Source organism: Canis aureus, chromosome 18 (genome assembly GCF_053574225.1).
Source record: "Canis aureus isolate CA01 chromosome 18, VMU_Caureus_v.1.0, whole genome shotgun sequence".
NCBI lineage: Eukaryota > Metazoa > Chordata > Mammalia > Carnivora > Canidae > Canis > Canis aureus.
Window position 1 is genome coordinate 53558893 of NC_135628.1, and position 16245 is coordinate 53575137.

The 16245-nt window shown below is 42.4% G+C and overlaps 1 protein-coding gene and 2 pseudogenes across 4 annotated transcripts in view; 2 read left to right on the forward strand and 1 right to left on the reverse strand.

Annotated features, from left to right (window-relative positions):
• The first annotated feature begins 1998 nt into the window (after positions 1-1998).
• LOC144289187 (small nuclear ribonucleoprotein F pseudogene) lies at positions 1999-2601 on the forward strand (annotated as a pseudogene).
• Positions 2602-5506: 2905 nt separating this feature from the next.
• Positions 5507-16245, forward strand: part of AHCYL2 (adenosylhomocysteinase like 2) — a 164669-nt gene continuing 153930 nt past the window's right edge. For 2 of the 4 annotated variants that reach the window (XM_077857300.1, XM_077857301.1), the window contains exon 1: positions 5510-5941. In XM_077857300.1, coding sequence (XP_077713426.1) covers positions 5579-5941 — 363 coding nt within the window. In that variant the 5' untranslated portion in view covers positions 5510-5578. Of the gene's footprint in view, positions 5942-16245 lie in introns of all 4 variants that reach the window. The other 2 variants (XM_077857303.1, XM_077857302.1) reach the window with 2 other exon arrangements.
• On the reverse strand, positions 11802-12471 carry LOC144289065 (large ribosomal subunit protein uL11 pseudogene; annotated as a pseudogene).

Here is a 16245-nt window from a genome sequence, read left to right on the forward strand (position 1 = left end):
CACAACCTGAGCCAAAGGTAGATGCTCAACCACTGAGCTACCCAGGCATCTCAATTTAGATGTTATCAATCTTTGCCTATAATCGGAAAAAAAGAGGTGGAGGAGAAGGAACCAACAGAAACAGTTTCAAAAGCTGTTAAGCAAAGGATGAGTGGTAGTTTAGCAGATTTGAAAAGGCAAAGTCTTAGCCAACTCATATTGCAGCCCCCCAGAAGGCTCTGAATTGGAGGCAGCAGGAACTTTGGAAGGTAGAAATGAAAACAGGGGGACTGGTCCTTGATCCCCTATCTAACTCTGAGCAATCAGATGACTGCTCTTCTCACACCTGGCTGATTTTCAGTTCATTCCCTAGGGAAGGCAAATAGAGGGTCTGTGGTATTTGAAGGAATTATCTTCTGGCTTCCAGAACTAATTTTAACAGGTTCAGTATCTTTCTAATTCTTCAGCTTTTGTAAAATTTTTATTCCTTGACCCACTCCAGACATTTCAAGGATTATCTCTTTGTCCCCAGATTTTGAAATTTTACAATGATGTATATTAATGTAAGTCTGTTTTCATCTGTTGGACTGGGTACCTAATGATGCCTTTCATTGTGGAAATTCTCATCTTTCAATTTTGGGAAATTAAAAAACTTTTCTTTGATTTGCATCCCTCTCCCCGACACACCCCATTTTCTTTACCTCATTTTAGCACTCCTATTATTCAGAAGTTAGACTTCTTCCACTGGCCCTGTAATTCATTTTGTTTGTTTGTTTGTTTTTTAGTAATCTCTACACTCAAGGTGAAGCTCAAACTCATGGCCCTGAGATAGAGTCTCATGATCTTCTGACTGAGCCAACCAGGAGCCCCTTCTCCCCTTCTCCCCCGCCCCTTTTTAATTAAAAAAAAAAACAAACATGGGGTGGGGGCACCTGGGTGGCTTAGTTGGTTAAGCATCTGCCTTCAGCTCAAGTTATGATCTCAAAGCCTTGGGATTCAGCCTTTAATGGGGCTCCTTCCTCCATAGGGAGCCTGCTTCTCCCTCTCCCTCAGCCATTCTCTTACTCTTGCTCTGCTTTAAATAGATAAATAAATAAATAAATAAATAAATAAATAAATAAATAAAATCTTTTCTTTCAAAAAGAAAAAAAACCTATTGAATATCTGAAAATTAATTCCTAAAAGACCAACCTTTCCAGAAAACTGTAGCTACACAATGCATTCTATCTATCATGTTAAAACATGCATGAGACACAGATTTAAAAAACACAAAACAAGCCACCATTCGTCAACAATCTGAGCAAAGAAAGGGGATCCCTGGGTGGCTCAGTGGTTTGGCGCCTGCCTTTGGCCCAGGGCGTGATCCTGGAGACCCGGGATTGAATCCCACGTCAGGCTCCCGGTGCATGGAGCCTGCTTCTCCCTCTGCCTATGTCTCTGCCTCTCTCTCTCTCTCTCTCTCTCTGTGTGGCTATCATAAATTAAAAAAAAAAAAATCTGAGCAAAGAGAAAATGCATCTTTCCCGTTTTTAATTTCTTTCTCTTATTTATTGAGTTTTTTTAAACATTAATTTATTTATTCATGAGAGACACAGAGAGAGAGGGGCAGAGACATAGGCAGAGGGAAAAGCAGGCTCCTTGCAGGGAGCCCGATGTGGGACTTGATCCCAGATCCTGGGATCACGACCTGGGCCGAAGGCAGGCACCCAACTGCTGAGCCACCCAGGAGTCCCTTATTTATTGAGTTTTAAAAATTTCTGCTACATGCTTTCATTTTAAAAGTCTTGTTTGTTTTCTGAATGTTCACCTTTTAAAATAGCATGTTCTTTCACAAATACAATATCTTAAATCTCTGAGGATATTAATGATTTTTTTTGGTCTTGATTTCTTCTTGATGCACAGCCTTTCCTTCCTCTAAGTTATTTATTTATTTTCTCTCCTGTTGGTCTCTGTCTTTTTTATTAAAGGTTTTCTTCATATTTGATGACTATTTGCTCATATTTAAGAGTGTGACACTAAATGGTTCTCTGGAAACTCTGTGAACATGGAGTGATCTGGCTGGCCCATTTCATTGGGAGAACTCTCAACGTTGATATCTTCAAGTTTTCTCTCGGATTGGTCAGATACCTCAAAAGTTCTTCCAATTTTCCACATGGAACATACATTCCCGCTTGCCAGGGTGTGGCAGCTGAATACGCCAACTAGGGAGGAACTGTAATCTAAATATTTCATAAACTGCTGGCTGTAGCTACTTCAGTCACGAGGATTGGACGACTGCTCAGTTGGCAGCGAGTGGCCTTTAGCATTTTCTGGTAGTTGCTCTGAGTTTATCCCTCAATCCCAAGTCTTTCCTGAATGGATTAACAGGAAAGTCAGTACGGTGAAACTTCAGTGAGGAATGGAGTACAAAGGCTACCTGGTATCTGTAGATGGTTATCTGAACATGCAGCTTGCAAACGCAAAAGGATACATAGATGGAGCATTGTTTGGACATTTGGGTGAAGTTCTAATAAGATCCTAACCCAGAGGAAGAAGAGTGGCATATAGAAACACAAGGCCTTTCATACCCAGTGGGAAGTTGTGAACCACATGTACTCAGTGACTGCCCAATCCCATACTTTTTATTGGACAGGTAATCTTGCAGTGGAAAGAACTCTGACTTCTGGTCCTGAATCTGCTGCTAAATCTGAAGTGACTTGACTCTGGGCAAATAATTTTAACTTAAATTATTAATCTCATTATTTTTGCAATGTGAGGATTAGAGAGAGGACCCTTCCGATTATATGTACTTCTCTGAGTTTGCTATTTCCATCGTTGAGTGAAAGAACCAAGGCTCATGGCTACTATTTGTAAGAAGGAGAATATACACATTAATACATAGAATATTTCCAGAATGATGGAGATGAAACTTAACGGGTCGCATGCAGGGAGAGGAACTGAAGATGCTTTACTTTTCCAAAATACTCTTGTATCTTTTGAACCTTGAAACATAAACAAAAACTATTTCATATACTTGTGCTTAATCATCCTGTTTCCAGCATAGTATTTCCCTCTTCTGTGCTTGGTGTCCCTCAGTAACAAAGATGGCAGAAGTAGGAGGTGCGTAGGATGGAGCTGAGAATGGTTGAGGAGTGTGCCCTGATGTTTGGTCCTAACCAGTGGAGGGTGCCTGAATAAATAAAGGATGAATATCAGTTTCTTTTCAGCATTCCAACTCCTTTGGTTTTGTAACCACATCCCACTGAGGAATTAATTCTTCCCTATCGTAATCAATACTAGTGGCAGTCCAGGTAGGCAGCTGCTGTCTATGAACTCCGACACATGCCAGGTGGCTGTACCACAGGTCCCTTGTGTATTAGGGGGAAGAAAGAAATCAGTTATAGCTCTGCTAATCTCTGCTCCGACAGCTGGAGGATGAAGCTCTGTGCTGGTTCTTTATAACAGGAAGGAAATTCTCAAAGCTAGAGTGTGAAAAGAAATCTTAAGAAGCTCTTGGTTCTGGTAGACTTGTGGGCTTTGTGGAAATAGCAACGCTCACATGCCTCATACATAGTATTAGGCATAAATTGAAGACCAGGATACAAAAGACTCCATCCAGGGTAAAACAACTCCACAAATGAACAGATTTCCCAAGACAGCTGTAGCACAGGGAAATAGGAGATCAAGGCAGATAATTTCTCCCTCTCTTTGCCAGGGAAAATTTACTCTAAAGATTAGATGTCCAGAGGTCTTCTGGGATTATCAGAGCTCTTGCTTACTCTGAACAACCATAAACTGTAAGATCACCTTTGCCTCAGTTTCCCTGAGAACAGAGAAGAAACAATCTAACCTAGACCATAATCTGTCAATTGCATTTTATTTTATTTTTTAAAGATTTTTATTTATTTATTCATAGACACAGAGGGAGAGAGGCAGAGACACAGGGAGAGGGAGAAGCAGGCTCCATGCAGGAAGCCCGATGCGGGACTCGATCCAGGGTCTCCAGGATCACATCCCAGGCTGCAGGCGGCGCCAAACCGCTGAGCCACCAGGGCTGCCCAGTCAATTGCATTTTAGTGTGTTTTTTTTTTCAAATATTAAACGCACAGTAAAATCTTACGGAACGTGAAATTTTGTATTCTGCTTTTTAGCATATATCTTATATGCATTTATTTCTCTTCGTCATTAAAAAAAATTCTTGGCAAACTTAATTTTAAAGGCTATAACCATTTCCCTATTGCTGGACATTTGGGTAGTTTCAAAACCTTTCTGTTACTAAAAATAAAACGCTATACGTCTTTGTGCTTGCCTCTTTTAAAACAAAACACAGGGACGCCTGGGTGGCTCAGCGGTTTAGCGCCGCCTTCAGCCCAGGGCGTGATCCCGGAACCACAGGATGGAGTCCCACGTCGGGCTCCCTGCATGGAGCCTGCTTCTCCTTCTGCCTGTGTCTCTGCCTTTCTCTGTCTCCCATGAATAAATAAATAAAATCTTAAAATAAAACAAAACACAGAAGTTTTATCTGGAAAACCTACTTTGGCATCAATAAACAATCTAAACCCTTGAGAAAAATAAAACTACAAAGAAAGTTTAAAAAGTCTCATTTTTTAACTTGTGGAAAAATCACTTAGGAAGTCATTGTTCATGTTTTTTGTTAATATGCCTCTCTGCTTATGTATTTATCCGAATTTCATATTATTTCCCGAGTGCAATTAATAGGTCAGAAGACTTGGCCTTGCTTAAGGCTACGTGTTATTCCTTAGTTTTGAAATTTCAACTAGTGATACCTAACTTCTTTTTTAGACTGATTTTAAAATTCCAAACTCTAAACGTTCCAGGAATTGCCACAGCAGGTAAAGTCCTATTTTTATTCCTTCTACAAACATAGCCACTAAGGTTCGTAAAAGTGTTGGGGTCCCGACTTCGTAAAAATGTAAATAGCAAACTACTTCAAGCCTTAGGCCGGCAGCCTTCTCACGTGACGCCTCCGCTTTTCCTTTAAATGCCTGGTCACGTGATTACAGACGCACACCGACGGAGGAAATTCACGCTGTCAGGGTAGAGTCGTTCCTCCCCCACCGTTCCCACCCGAGGGTTCCTGGCTTTCCCTTCCCAGAAGCTGCAACTCCTCGGGAGACGTTCTTCTTCATCCGCTACGTCGGGTCACCGACTCTCCCTCCTTTCCTTTCCGTTAGTCGCAGGTGCTAGATAGAGCTCCATCTCTTACAGAATCCCACTAGCCGAGGCAGGGTGGCGGGGACTACCACTCCCAGGGGGCATCGCGGGCCCCGCCCCCGGCGGCTCGCTGTGCAGGTTGGGGGCTGAGGTCCCACAGTCTTCTGGCCGCGTGCTGCCCGGAGCAAGCGCACTACAGGTTCCGTGGCGCCTTGCGCGCGAGTAGAGCCGGGCCAGGCCGGGGCGGGGCCGGGCGGGGTGGGGCGGGAGAGGCCGGGGCTGGCTGGCCGGCCGGCGGGCGGGCGGGAGGAGGAAGGGGGTGGGAGCGGAGGCGATGGAGGGGAGGAGTGGGGGAATGGGGGAGGGAAGGGGAAGGGAGGCGGGAGGCGGGGCCGAGCTGGAGCCGGAGCCCGAGTCTGAGCCGGCGGTTGCAGCGGAGGCGGTGATGTCGGTGCAGGTCGTGTCAGCAGCGGCTGCCGCGAAGGTGCCTGAGGTGGAGCTGAAGGACCTGAGCCCCTCCGAGGCGGAGCCGCAACTGGGACTGAGCACGGCGGCTGTGAGCGCCATGGCCCCCCCGGCAGGCGGCGGGGACCCTGAGGCTCCAGCTCCCGCCGCGGAGCGGCCCCCGGCCCCTGGCCCGGGCTCGGGGCCCGCCGCCGCTCTCAGCCCTGCCGCCGGGAAAGTGCCTCAGGCGTCGGCCATGAAGCGGAGCGACCCTCATCACCAGCACCAGCGGCACCGCGACGGCGGCGAGGCCCTGGTTAGCCCCGACGGCACCGTCACCGAGGCGCCGCGCACAGTCAAGAAGGTATTGGGGCCGGCGTGCCTCTGGCGGAGAGAGGGAGGAGGGGGGGACCCGCAGATCCTCGCGGCAGGGCAGCACCAGCCTCCACGCCCTCTCTCCCGGTCGCACTCGCCTGGAGAGCCCTTTCCCCTTCAAATCCACTCTCTCAGAGATGCCCCCACCTGCCCGCCGCGCTGGGGAGCGAAGACTCCAGGTGGCACGGCCGTACTTCGCTATGAATAACATGGAGGTAGCGCTCTCGCTACTACTTGGAATAGGCTGGGGAGGAGAGGCGCCTCATACTACCGTTCGCCCCCACATCCAGCACACTTCCCCGTGTTACATTCCAGACTGTTAAGGGAGAGACCCCGCGATGGTCTAGAAAATCCTTATCGCTTATGAGAGTTCACCCAGCAATGAGGGTGGAAACGTCTTTCCTTTTGGAGGACGAGTAAGCAGTAGTTAACCTCGCGTTGAAATACTCAGTCCTCTGGTTTCTGTACAGATGATGATGACTTTCTGCCTTTCTGTGGCCAGCCGCTTCCATAGAGCAGTACTGATGCCGTGCCCTTCATTCCAGATACTGCAGTATCCTTGCATCTCCTCTGAATGTGGAAGGGTAATGGAGAGAGTCTCTTCGCTCTTTTCTTCTGCCTAGTAGTTGGCCACCAGGATTATTAGACTGTGTGTGAAGAGAATGATTGTTTCACTGGTTCCTTTATGATCTGGAAGTGTTAGTTAGGAAGAAGTGCTTCTGCTCTGGGGAAAGGCAGTCATTGCGAGGCTGTCTGTCTCAGCCGACAGCTTCTTTCAGACGTAGTTTTGAAGAGCAGGTAGTCTCAACACGGAGAAGGGAGCCTGGATGTATGATACTCCAGTGTTCCCCTTACAGTGGCCGTCCGCGGTGTTTCTCTCCTCTCACACTGGGGAAAAAAAGGGGGGGGGCAACTATTGAAAAAGAGATATGGGTCATATAAAAAGGGATTTATGGCTCTAATTTCCAAGGCGTAGTATGAACACAGTGATTTGTGGTTTTTGTTTTTTATGTTGTGAATGATTTTTCATTGCTTTGTCTGAACAGCAGTAAAGTGATGTGAAGCCTGCAATGGTTTCCCTGTGTAAGACTCTGCTGAGTTGGAACCCCGGATCCAGCCCAACTTTTGTTGTAATAGTCTCATGATTAAGGTGGAAAGCAGATAACCCTTTCATTCTAATTCCCTAGATGTAGGTGATAGATGATGTCAGACACAAGACTGAAGGAATTTGTTTAATTATAAATTGCATTAGAATACTGTCCATTTTGTATGCAGTATGAAACTCCTCTGGGAGGGAATTATAGTACAGGAGGCAGCCCAGGTCCTCGGGTTGATAGTACCTAGATATGTGTCCTGAAATCTGAAACATTTCTGAATGGTTGAGTTGCTTTATAACTTTGGCCAAATCTTTTTTGTGTGCTTAGGGATCTTTTTGTGTAAATCTGTAATTTGATGAGATCTCTTGAGGGTAATGGCGTTTAACAAATTACTTTTAGGGTATTGGTTTATAATCAGGCAGACTGGGTTTCAATACTAGTATGCTTACTAACTAGCTTTTGGGTAATTTCTAAATTCCCTGAGTTTTCATTTCCTCTTGTATAAAATGAGAATACTAATATGATTGAGGATTAGAAATATTTGTAAAGGGCTTTAGCATTGAACTTGGCACATATACTAGGGACTTAGGGGATGATAGCTATTATTATTAAGGATTTTATTTTATTCCTCCTCCCATCACGTTTTAAGTGCATGTCCTCATAATCTCCCCTGAAAGGCATGCCCAACTCAATAGATTCTTTATAGAGAAGTTGAAAAATCACAGGCCAGCATATCAGTCTGTTTTTCCTAAATCTAGACATGCTTTTTGACCATTTTCCTTGTTGAACCACCTTCTTCCTGTTTTTCCAGCATCAAAATGTAGGTTCCATGATTCTAGATTTACTCAGCAGCCTCAAGGCTATGGAAGACAGGGCTGAGCTTGTCTTACAATGTTAATTGCAACCAAAAAACAACTTTTGCTGGAAGTTAAGCAAATGAACCTCCAGGCGAGGATACAGCTGTATGACACAACTAAAAGACATTGCTGAGCTCCTTTTTGGGGACAGATTTTTTAACTTTCTCAATATTGAATTGACTGAATTAAAATAAGTGCAGGGGACTGCTGTTCTTTCTGCAAGTTGAAAGTCACTCACCAAGTGTGATAGTGTGACATTTTGATTTGTTGAGTCTTTCTTGATTCTTAGATTGTTTATGTAAATAATCATTACGACCTCGATGCCCTTCTGCTTTTACTGTAGGGAGGGACGGGGGTGGGGGGGGGTATCAGGACTTGAAATAGCTACCTTTGGCTATGTAATTGGTGACTGCTTGCTTTTATTCTGTAACTCTCACCTGCAAGCTTACTTATCTTAAGTCACATTTTTTGTTGATGGTTTCCCTTACTCTATTCATGTATTTGTCATCAGTTTTCTTGGTTTTATTACTCTGCTTAGCCACACAAGGGAAATAAACTTTCTATAAGAGCCAGAATTCCCAAGTGCAGTAGTTAATAAGAATGAATATAAGGTACGTAGGTTACTTAGTCACATCTTATCTTTGGCTCCTGCCTCCATCATGTAACTTGTGGTGCTGTGGGGATCAGGTCCTGTCATTGTGGCTATCATATATTTGTATTAATGTCTTTCTTCATAAGCTCATGTCAGGTGAACCCAATGAACCAAAAATCTCTGTAAGAAGTGATTTGTGGAATAGGAAGATAAATTCCAAGTGAATGGAGTACTAATAGTTGAGAGGATTTCTTCCTTGTGTTCTTAAAAATGGGGCAATAAGAGTATCATAGCCCAGCAGGGAAAACAAAGCAGGAGAGTATTTATTTCAGGAAAATGAAAACTTTTCGATGGTAAGGCTGCAAGCCCAAGAGCTGTAGCTTGTGTGTGTCTACATCACGATTGGTAATGACCATGATCAAACAGTCTTTTTTTTTTTTTTTTTTCTTTTTGGCAAATGTATCCACTTTACACTGGATTTGTTTCTGTCAGCAGAGAATGAGTTGAGCCATGTTAGTTCTTTTTTGTCCTGAATTCTTTAAGCTCTTGATTTGGTTAATTATAGATTACTAAAATGGAACCTTTTGGTTATACGCATGGGAATGTGGGAACAGTATGACTCCTTTTGCTAGTTAGGAAAGTACAGCCTTACAAAATGTTCAGTAAGGCAGTTGGCAGATTGATCCAAATATGATTTACCATTCATTGGCCTTTTATATTCCAGGAATTATTATAGGCATTTTTCTAATCCTGACAACACAGGGAAATATAGGTGACAGTATCTCCATTTTACAGATAAAGCAAGGAGGTCCTCGAGAGATAAAGTGCCTTGCTCAAGGTTGTACATCTAGCAAGTTGTAGGGGTAGGACTCAAATCTGTTTTAAACCTTTGCCTGTTTCCAAAGCCCATGTCCTTTTTATTATACCACACTGATTCTTTTTAAATTTTTAGATGTTGGATTCTGGTCTTCTCCCAGAAGTCTTTCAGAATACCTAGTGAACGAGACACCTGGGTGGCTCAGCGGTTGAGCGTCTGCCTTTGGCTAGGGACGAGATCCCAGGTCCAGAGATTGAGCTTGACATGGGGCTCCCTGTGAGGAGCCTGCTTCTCCCTCTGTCTGTGTCTCTGCCTCTCTCTGTATGTCTCAAATAAATAAATAAATAAATAAATAAAATCTTTAAAAAACCCTAAAAACAAAGAATACTTAGTGAACTCTAAGGCATTCCTGTCTGGCCTAAGGTTTAGGTTGCTCCAAAGCCAAAGTCGGTTCTAGGAATAGGACAGGAAAAAAAAGTACAAATGTAGAACCTCAAAAAATTGTAAAATTATAAGGAAGAAGAGTATCTTATATATAAAAAAGTGTTCTGTGATCAATGATGCATTTTCATGTTAATAATTTATTGATAAATTTATCCTTTTTTCCCTCAAATATATCCTTATTTTTGTTTTTTCATTATTATTTTTCAAAAAGATTTTATTTATTCATGATAGAAACAGAGAAAGAGACAGACATAGGCAGAGAGAGAAGCAGGCTCCCTGTAAGGAGCCCGATGTGGGAACTTGATCCCAGGACCCCGGGATTACTCCCTGAGCAGAAGGCTCAACTGCTTAGTCACCCAGGTGACCATATATCCTTATTTTTAAAGTTGTAAATAAATCTTCAGTACGTAAGAATATGCTCTTCCTTTCTGTCCAGCTACCAGTTTTTTAAGTCCCACATTCTTAATGAATGAGTCTCTAATTAAGCTTTTTGAAAATTATAAGGAGAAGCATACTATTATGTGTTCCAGCTACATACCAGGCACTGTATTAGAGCCTTAAATATACTGTTTTATTTAATCCTTGTACAAGCTCTCAGAGATAAGGTAGTATTATCTTTGTTTTATCGAGGAGACAGAGTTGAAGAGATTAAGGAATTTGCCTCAAGGTTATACATTCAGTAATGTGATGAAGCTAACAGAACTCTATAATCTGTTTGACTCCAAAGCCGAGCCTCTCTTTTTAGTTGAAGTTTCATTTCTCTGTTCCAAAGCTCAGATTGAACTTTTTTTTTTTAAAGGATTTACTTATTTATTCATGAGAGACACACAGAGAGAGGCAGAGACACAGGCAGAGAGGGAGAAGCAGGCTTCCATGGGGAGCCCAACACGGAACTCGATCCCAGGACCCCAGGATTATGACCTGAGCCAAAGGCAGATGCTCAACCACTGAACCACCCAGATGCCCCTCAGATTGAACCTTTTAAATCTTATTTAATTTGGACATATTTTGTAGATATTTTTGTTATTTCACTAACCGGCAACTTCTTTTTATTTATTGAGTTTGTTTAATAGTTTTACCATATATTGAACATGTATGAGTTTTCTGAGAAAGTAGCCCTTATTTTGTATTAGTATAATTTGTGAATTCTATTCTACTTGGGCCTGGGAAAGAGTGAACATTAGGAGGTGTTTTGGGAGGTTGCTCAGAGCTGAATTTGCAGTTGTGTATTTGATGTCTTGTCCAGTAATGGAAGAAATGGATAATCTGTGAAGGGAGAATGAGTTTATTATAGAAAGTGTTTATCCTACAGTGAAGGAGGGGTGGCGCGGAAAGATTTATTGACAACTTTATTCAGACTCCTTGTCGAGTTGAGTTTATAAAGAATATGTAGTTTCTCTCATGGTAGCTTTTGTTTAAATAATTGAGAGAGAAGTATAACTGAGGTAGATGGGAGAACAATCCTGACAGTTGCCCTGATCCATCACCCAGCCAGCATGTTCAGGTGGTATGCACAATTAGAGGAGCTGAAATTCCATTTACCAAAGAAAGGGTAAGTAAGCTTGATCAGGTTTCTGTGGAATTTGTAGGAACTTTTTTTAGTCTGACCTCTGGCCCTGGAGTGAGAGCAGAGCAGAGCAGAGGAGAAAGTGGTAGATTGAAATTTCTTCTGTTGCAGTTCTGAGTTTAAAACTATTGATTAAGACACATGATTTGGGGGTCCCTGGGTGGCGCAGCGGTTTGGCGCCTGCCTTTGGCCCTGGGCGCGATCCTGGAGACCCAGGATCGAATCCCACGTAGGGCTCCCGGTGCATGGAGCCTGCTTCTCCCTCTGCCTGTGTCTCTGCCTCTCTCTCTGTGACTATCATAAATAAATTTAAAAAAAAAATTAAAAAAAAAAAAAAAAAGACACATGATTTGTATGATTTTCAGTCTCCTCTTCCCCAACTGTGTTCTACAACAATTCAGTTAGCCATTTTTCTTGGACACTGGACACTTGGACAGCATTAATAATAGCTAGTGATTTCCTTTTTTTTTCCCACTGGTTGTCAAATGATCCTTTATTGAAATATTTTCCTTTGTAGTTAACTCGCTGGGCATTCCACTGCACCACCATTGATGTCATCCATGATGTCATGAGGGTGACGGCCATCAACATTGCAGCCCACAGACTGGGCAGTCCCCAGGATCTCTTTAATGGTTCCAGAAAGTTCTCTGGCTAAAGATCGGTGTCGCATCTGTCGGGCAATATTGACAATCTCATCAAAAGTGATATTTCCACTGTGCTTAATTTTTTTTTTTTTTTTTTTTTTTGCTTAATGTTTTTTCTGCTTCTTTCTGTCTCTTGGTGGTTCTTTGAGGGCTTTGATAATCAGGGCAGAGGCAGAAGGTACCACTTCAATCTGGGCTCGTCTGTTCTGAATGGTCAGTTTCACTGTAATCCTTAGACCCTTCCAATCACCGGTTGCCTTGGCGATGTCATCACCAACCTTTTTTGGAGACAGACCCAGTGAGCCGATCTTCGGGGCCAGGGCAGACGTGGCACCGTGGCACCGACCTCACCACCGGTGCACCTCAGGTACATGACTTTGATCTCGTTGGGGTCGAACTTAGGCGGCATGGTGGAGGCAGCTGGTGTCAGATGAACCCGGATTCGGGACGACCGAAGACAGTTGCACCTTTGCCTCCTCTGAACCTAAAGCCAAAAGCAGCTAGTGATTTCCTATTCTTTTCTTTAAGGTTCTATCAGTAGAAATGTATTTATTTGGGGCACCTGGTTTTTCTAAGCTCAGAGCCTGTTTTATTATTATAAACAGAGCTGATGGAATTTCTCTGACTATAAATCAGGGTTTTCCTTTAAAGCCTGGATACTGCAAAAAGGAATACTGGATATTGAGGCTAAAACTGACTTCATCTTCTTTATCTCTTGCAGTGCTCAATGTGAACCTTTTTGATCACTCTACCAGCTTTGGTACTGTTGACTACCTTTTCTTCGAAACTCTTCTCTTGGCTTCAGTTACAACTCCTCACTTACGGCTGCCATTTACTGAACACTAACTCTCTGCCAGACAGTTATCTCATCTCATTTCATCCTCATAATGACTTTATCAGATGAATATTATTCTTTTTATTTTACAGATGAGAAAATATAGGCACAAAGAGAATAATTAACTTGCTCAAGGCTTTGCCAGTCTGTGATGCCTTTGGGGTTAGTGAGATGAAACACTGTCCATAGCAACAGTGGGAGGCTTTGCCACACTGCCAGTCCCCGTAAAATCGGCTTAAGCTCCTGCACCTAGGCTACTGTGAAGACCACTCTGCAACCTTTTGGATTTCAGAATCTACCCTCCTCAGAGAGAAGGCCTAAGCCACCATGCCTCATATCTCTGTTTACCTCATTTACTATCTGACGTCCAGTTATCCATTATCTTCTAATGCTGGTTACTTTACCAGTCTCCTCATCCTCTCAGCTGATCCAGTTCCCTCATTTTTTTTTTTTACCATGTCCTCTACAACTTCCCCCTTCATTCTCAGTAAATCCCCATGTAGCATCAGCCTCAAGCAGCAAGATCAAGTTACAGGAGCAACAGTTGGGGAGCTGTTAGTGTATCACCTGGTATTCAGAACTATAATGGTGTAACCCAAGCCACAGCATCTCCTTAACATTAGCAAACACATCTTTGCCAACCCCATTCTGTGTATGATTTTGGTGCTGTTTTTTAGCTCTGTGGCCCTGAAGCAAGTTTTCCACTCTGAGAGCTGAACCATGGAACTGAGATTTACTAGAGAAAATCAGAAAACCAGGCAGAATGATGTCACTGAATTCATAATTGTCAACCTTATGTGCATAATTAGCATCGCCTAACAATATTATACATTTCTCTACTAAGTTCACTTTCCTACTCACTGCAAATGATTGTTTCATACTATTTCTAATCTCTCATATGTTCTTTTTGAACTAGTGATATGCCTTATATTTTAGTATAAAAACAGAAGCCACCAAAAGGGAATTCCTTCATCTCTATACTTACCAAATCAACAAACATACCTGCATCGGGGGCTCATCTTTTTCTCCTTCTCTCCTGTTAAGATAGAGGAAACATCCTTCATTCTACCAGAGACCTGTCTCTCTATAGGTGCTCTAATCACATTCTCCTGTCTTCTTAAAAGAACTTCTTCCTTTGATTGTTTCCTCTTTCTACTAAAGCCTTTCCTATAATATCCCAACTTGTAATCGCTCCCATTTTGAAAACCCTATCCTCTAACCCCCATATCTCTCCTCTCTGCTTCTGTCCTTCTTTCCACTCCCTTTAACAGCTAAACTTTAAAGGAGTTTTCAACACACACTATTTACATTTCTTCTTCCTACAAACTCTAACCCACTCCCACCTTAATGCTCTGACCAGAACAAAATCCTCTTGCTAACGTTGCTAATGTCCCATCAGTTTGGGAAGCACGGTGGTCTGTTTTTTCAGCCCTCATCAAGACCCCCTTGGTAGCATTTGACACCAGCTTCTTACCCAGACACTTCCCTCTCTTGCTTCCATGACACTGCTCTTCACTAGTTTTCCTCTTATTTTTCTGGCTTATCCTTCTCAGTCTCTTTTGTTGGCTCTTTCTCCTTGATCCTGAGCTGTCTGCTGTTTCCATTATGTGCTCTCCCTAAATCATCCACACCATTCCTGTGCCTTTAAGTGTCATCTACATCCCAGCAACTCCCCAGATTTTTCTTTAGCTAAGACCACTCTTCCAAATGCCAATCCTATACGTGTACCCAACTACTTACTTGCAGTTGGACTTCAAAATTAACATGTCCAAAATGGATATTTTTGTCTTTCTGTCTAATCCTCAAAATATATTCTTGTTTTCTTTGTATCAGTTAAATGGTGTTTACATTATTTCTTTCCTTGAAAAAAAAAAAGATTTTATTTATTTATTTAGAGAGAGCACAAGTGGCAGGAAGGGCAGAGGAGGAGAGAGAGAGAATCTCCAGCAGACTCCCTGCTGAGCCCAGAATCCAATGCTGGGCTTGATCCCATGACCCTGAGAGCAGGGCCTAAACCGAAATCAAGAGTTGGAGGCTTAACTGACTGCACCACCCAGGCACTCCTAAAAAAAATAAAAATTTTAAAGATTTTATTTATTTATTTATTCAGAGGGAGAAGGATCCTGGGATAGAGGGAGAAGCAGGCTCCATGCAGGGACCCTGATGTGGGACTCGATCCTGGGACTCCATGATCAGGCCTTGGGCTGAAGGTGGCGCTAAACCACTGAGCCACCCGGGCTGCCCCCCCAAAATTGTTTTTAATTGCCTAAGAAATACCTGAATATTTTCTTATAAAATAATTCAGTTTAATAAAGCAGAAGTCCTTCCTTGGTCCTCAGCCAGTGTCATTGCCCTCTCTACAGGTGACTTCTTTCCCCCCAACCCCACAGGTGACTTATGCCATCCATCATTTTTTTTTTTTTTAAGATTTTATTTATTTATTCATGAGAGACACAGAGAGAGAGGCAGAGACATAGACAGAGGGAGAAGCAGATTCCTCACAGGGAGCCTGATGTGAGACCTGATCCCCCAACTTGGGATCAAGGCTTTTGAGCTGAAGGCTCAACCGCTGAGCCACCCAGGCATCCCTCAATTTATCTTTCTTTTTTATTTTTTTTCCTGACTTTATATTCATACTTGCACATGGAGAAATTAGTAGTTTTATAATAACTTCTACATTAATAAAACCATACTATATATTTGCAGATTTTTTTTCTCACTTGGCGCTCCTTCCATATCAATATGTGTAGATCTTAAGTCTTTTTGACACTGAATTGATTTTCAAAGTCCATACTATTATTTATTATTCTTCTGTTGATGCATATTTAATTTTTTTCTACAGCACTTTATAGACAATGCTGTAGTAACTACCTGTATGCATATTTGTGTGTGTGTGTGTGTGTGTGTGTGTGTGTGTGTGTGTGTTCATGCATGTATAAGTGTTTCTCTAGGATAGATAACCTAAAAGCAGAATTCTGGAGTTGAAAGATATTCACTTTTTAAACTTAATACATAATACATGTTGCCATCAAAAATGTAGTACCATTTTACACATTAACTAACTATAAACAAAACTACCCTTTTCACCACACCTTTACCAACCACAAGATGTTTTTACATCCTTTATGAGGAAAATCATTTATTGCTGTTTTTATTAGTGTTTTTCCTACTTAACAATATTTATTGAGTGACGACTGTGTGCCAAGTGCTAGGGATACAGCAGTGAACAAAATAGATGAAGATCTCTGCCCTCCTACTGACTTATGTTTTTTTGTGTTAGCTTGTAGGAATTCTTTACTATTCTGGATGTTAATTTTTTGTGTATATGTTGCAAATATTTTTCTATTTTATTTTTTATTGACTTGTGACTTTATGATTTTAAAAGTTTTTAGGTAGTCAGATTGGGCAGTGTTTTCCTTCATGACCTGAACATTTTGTGT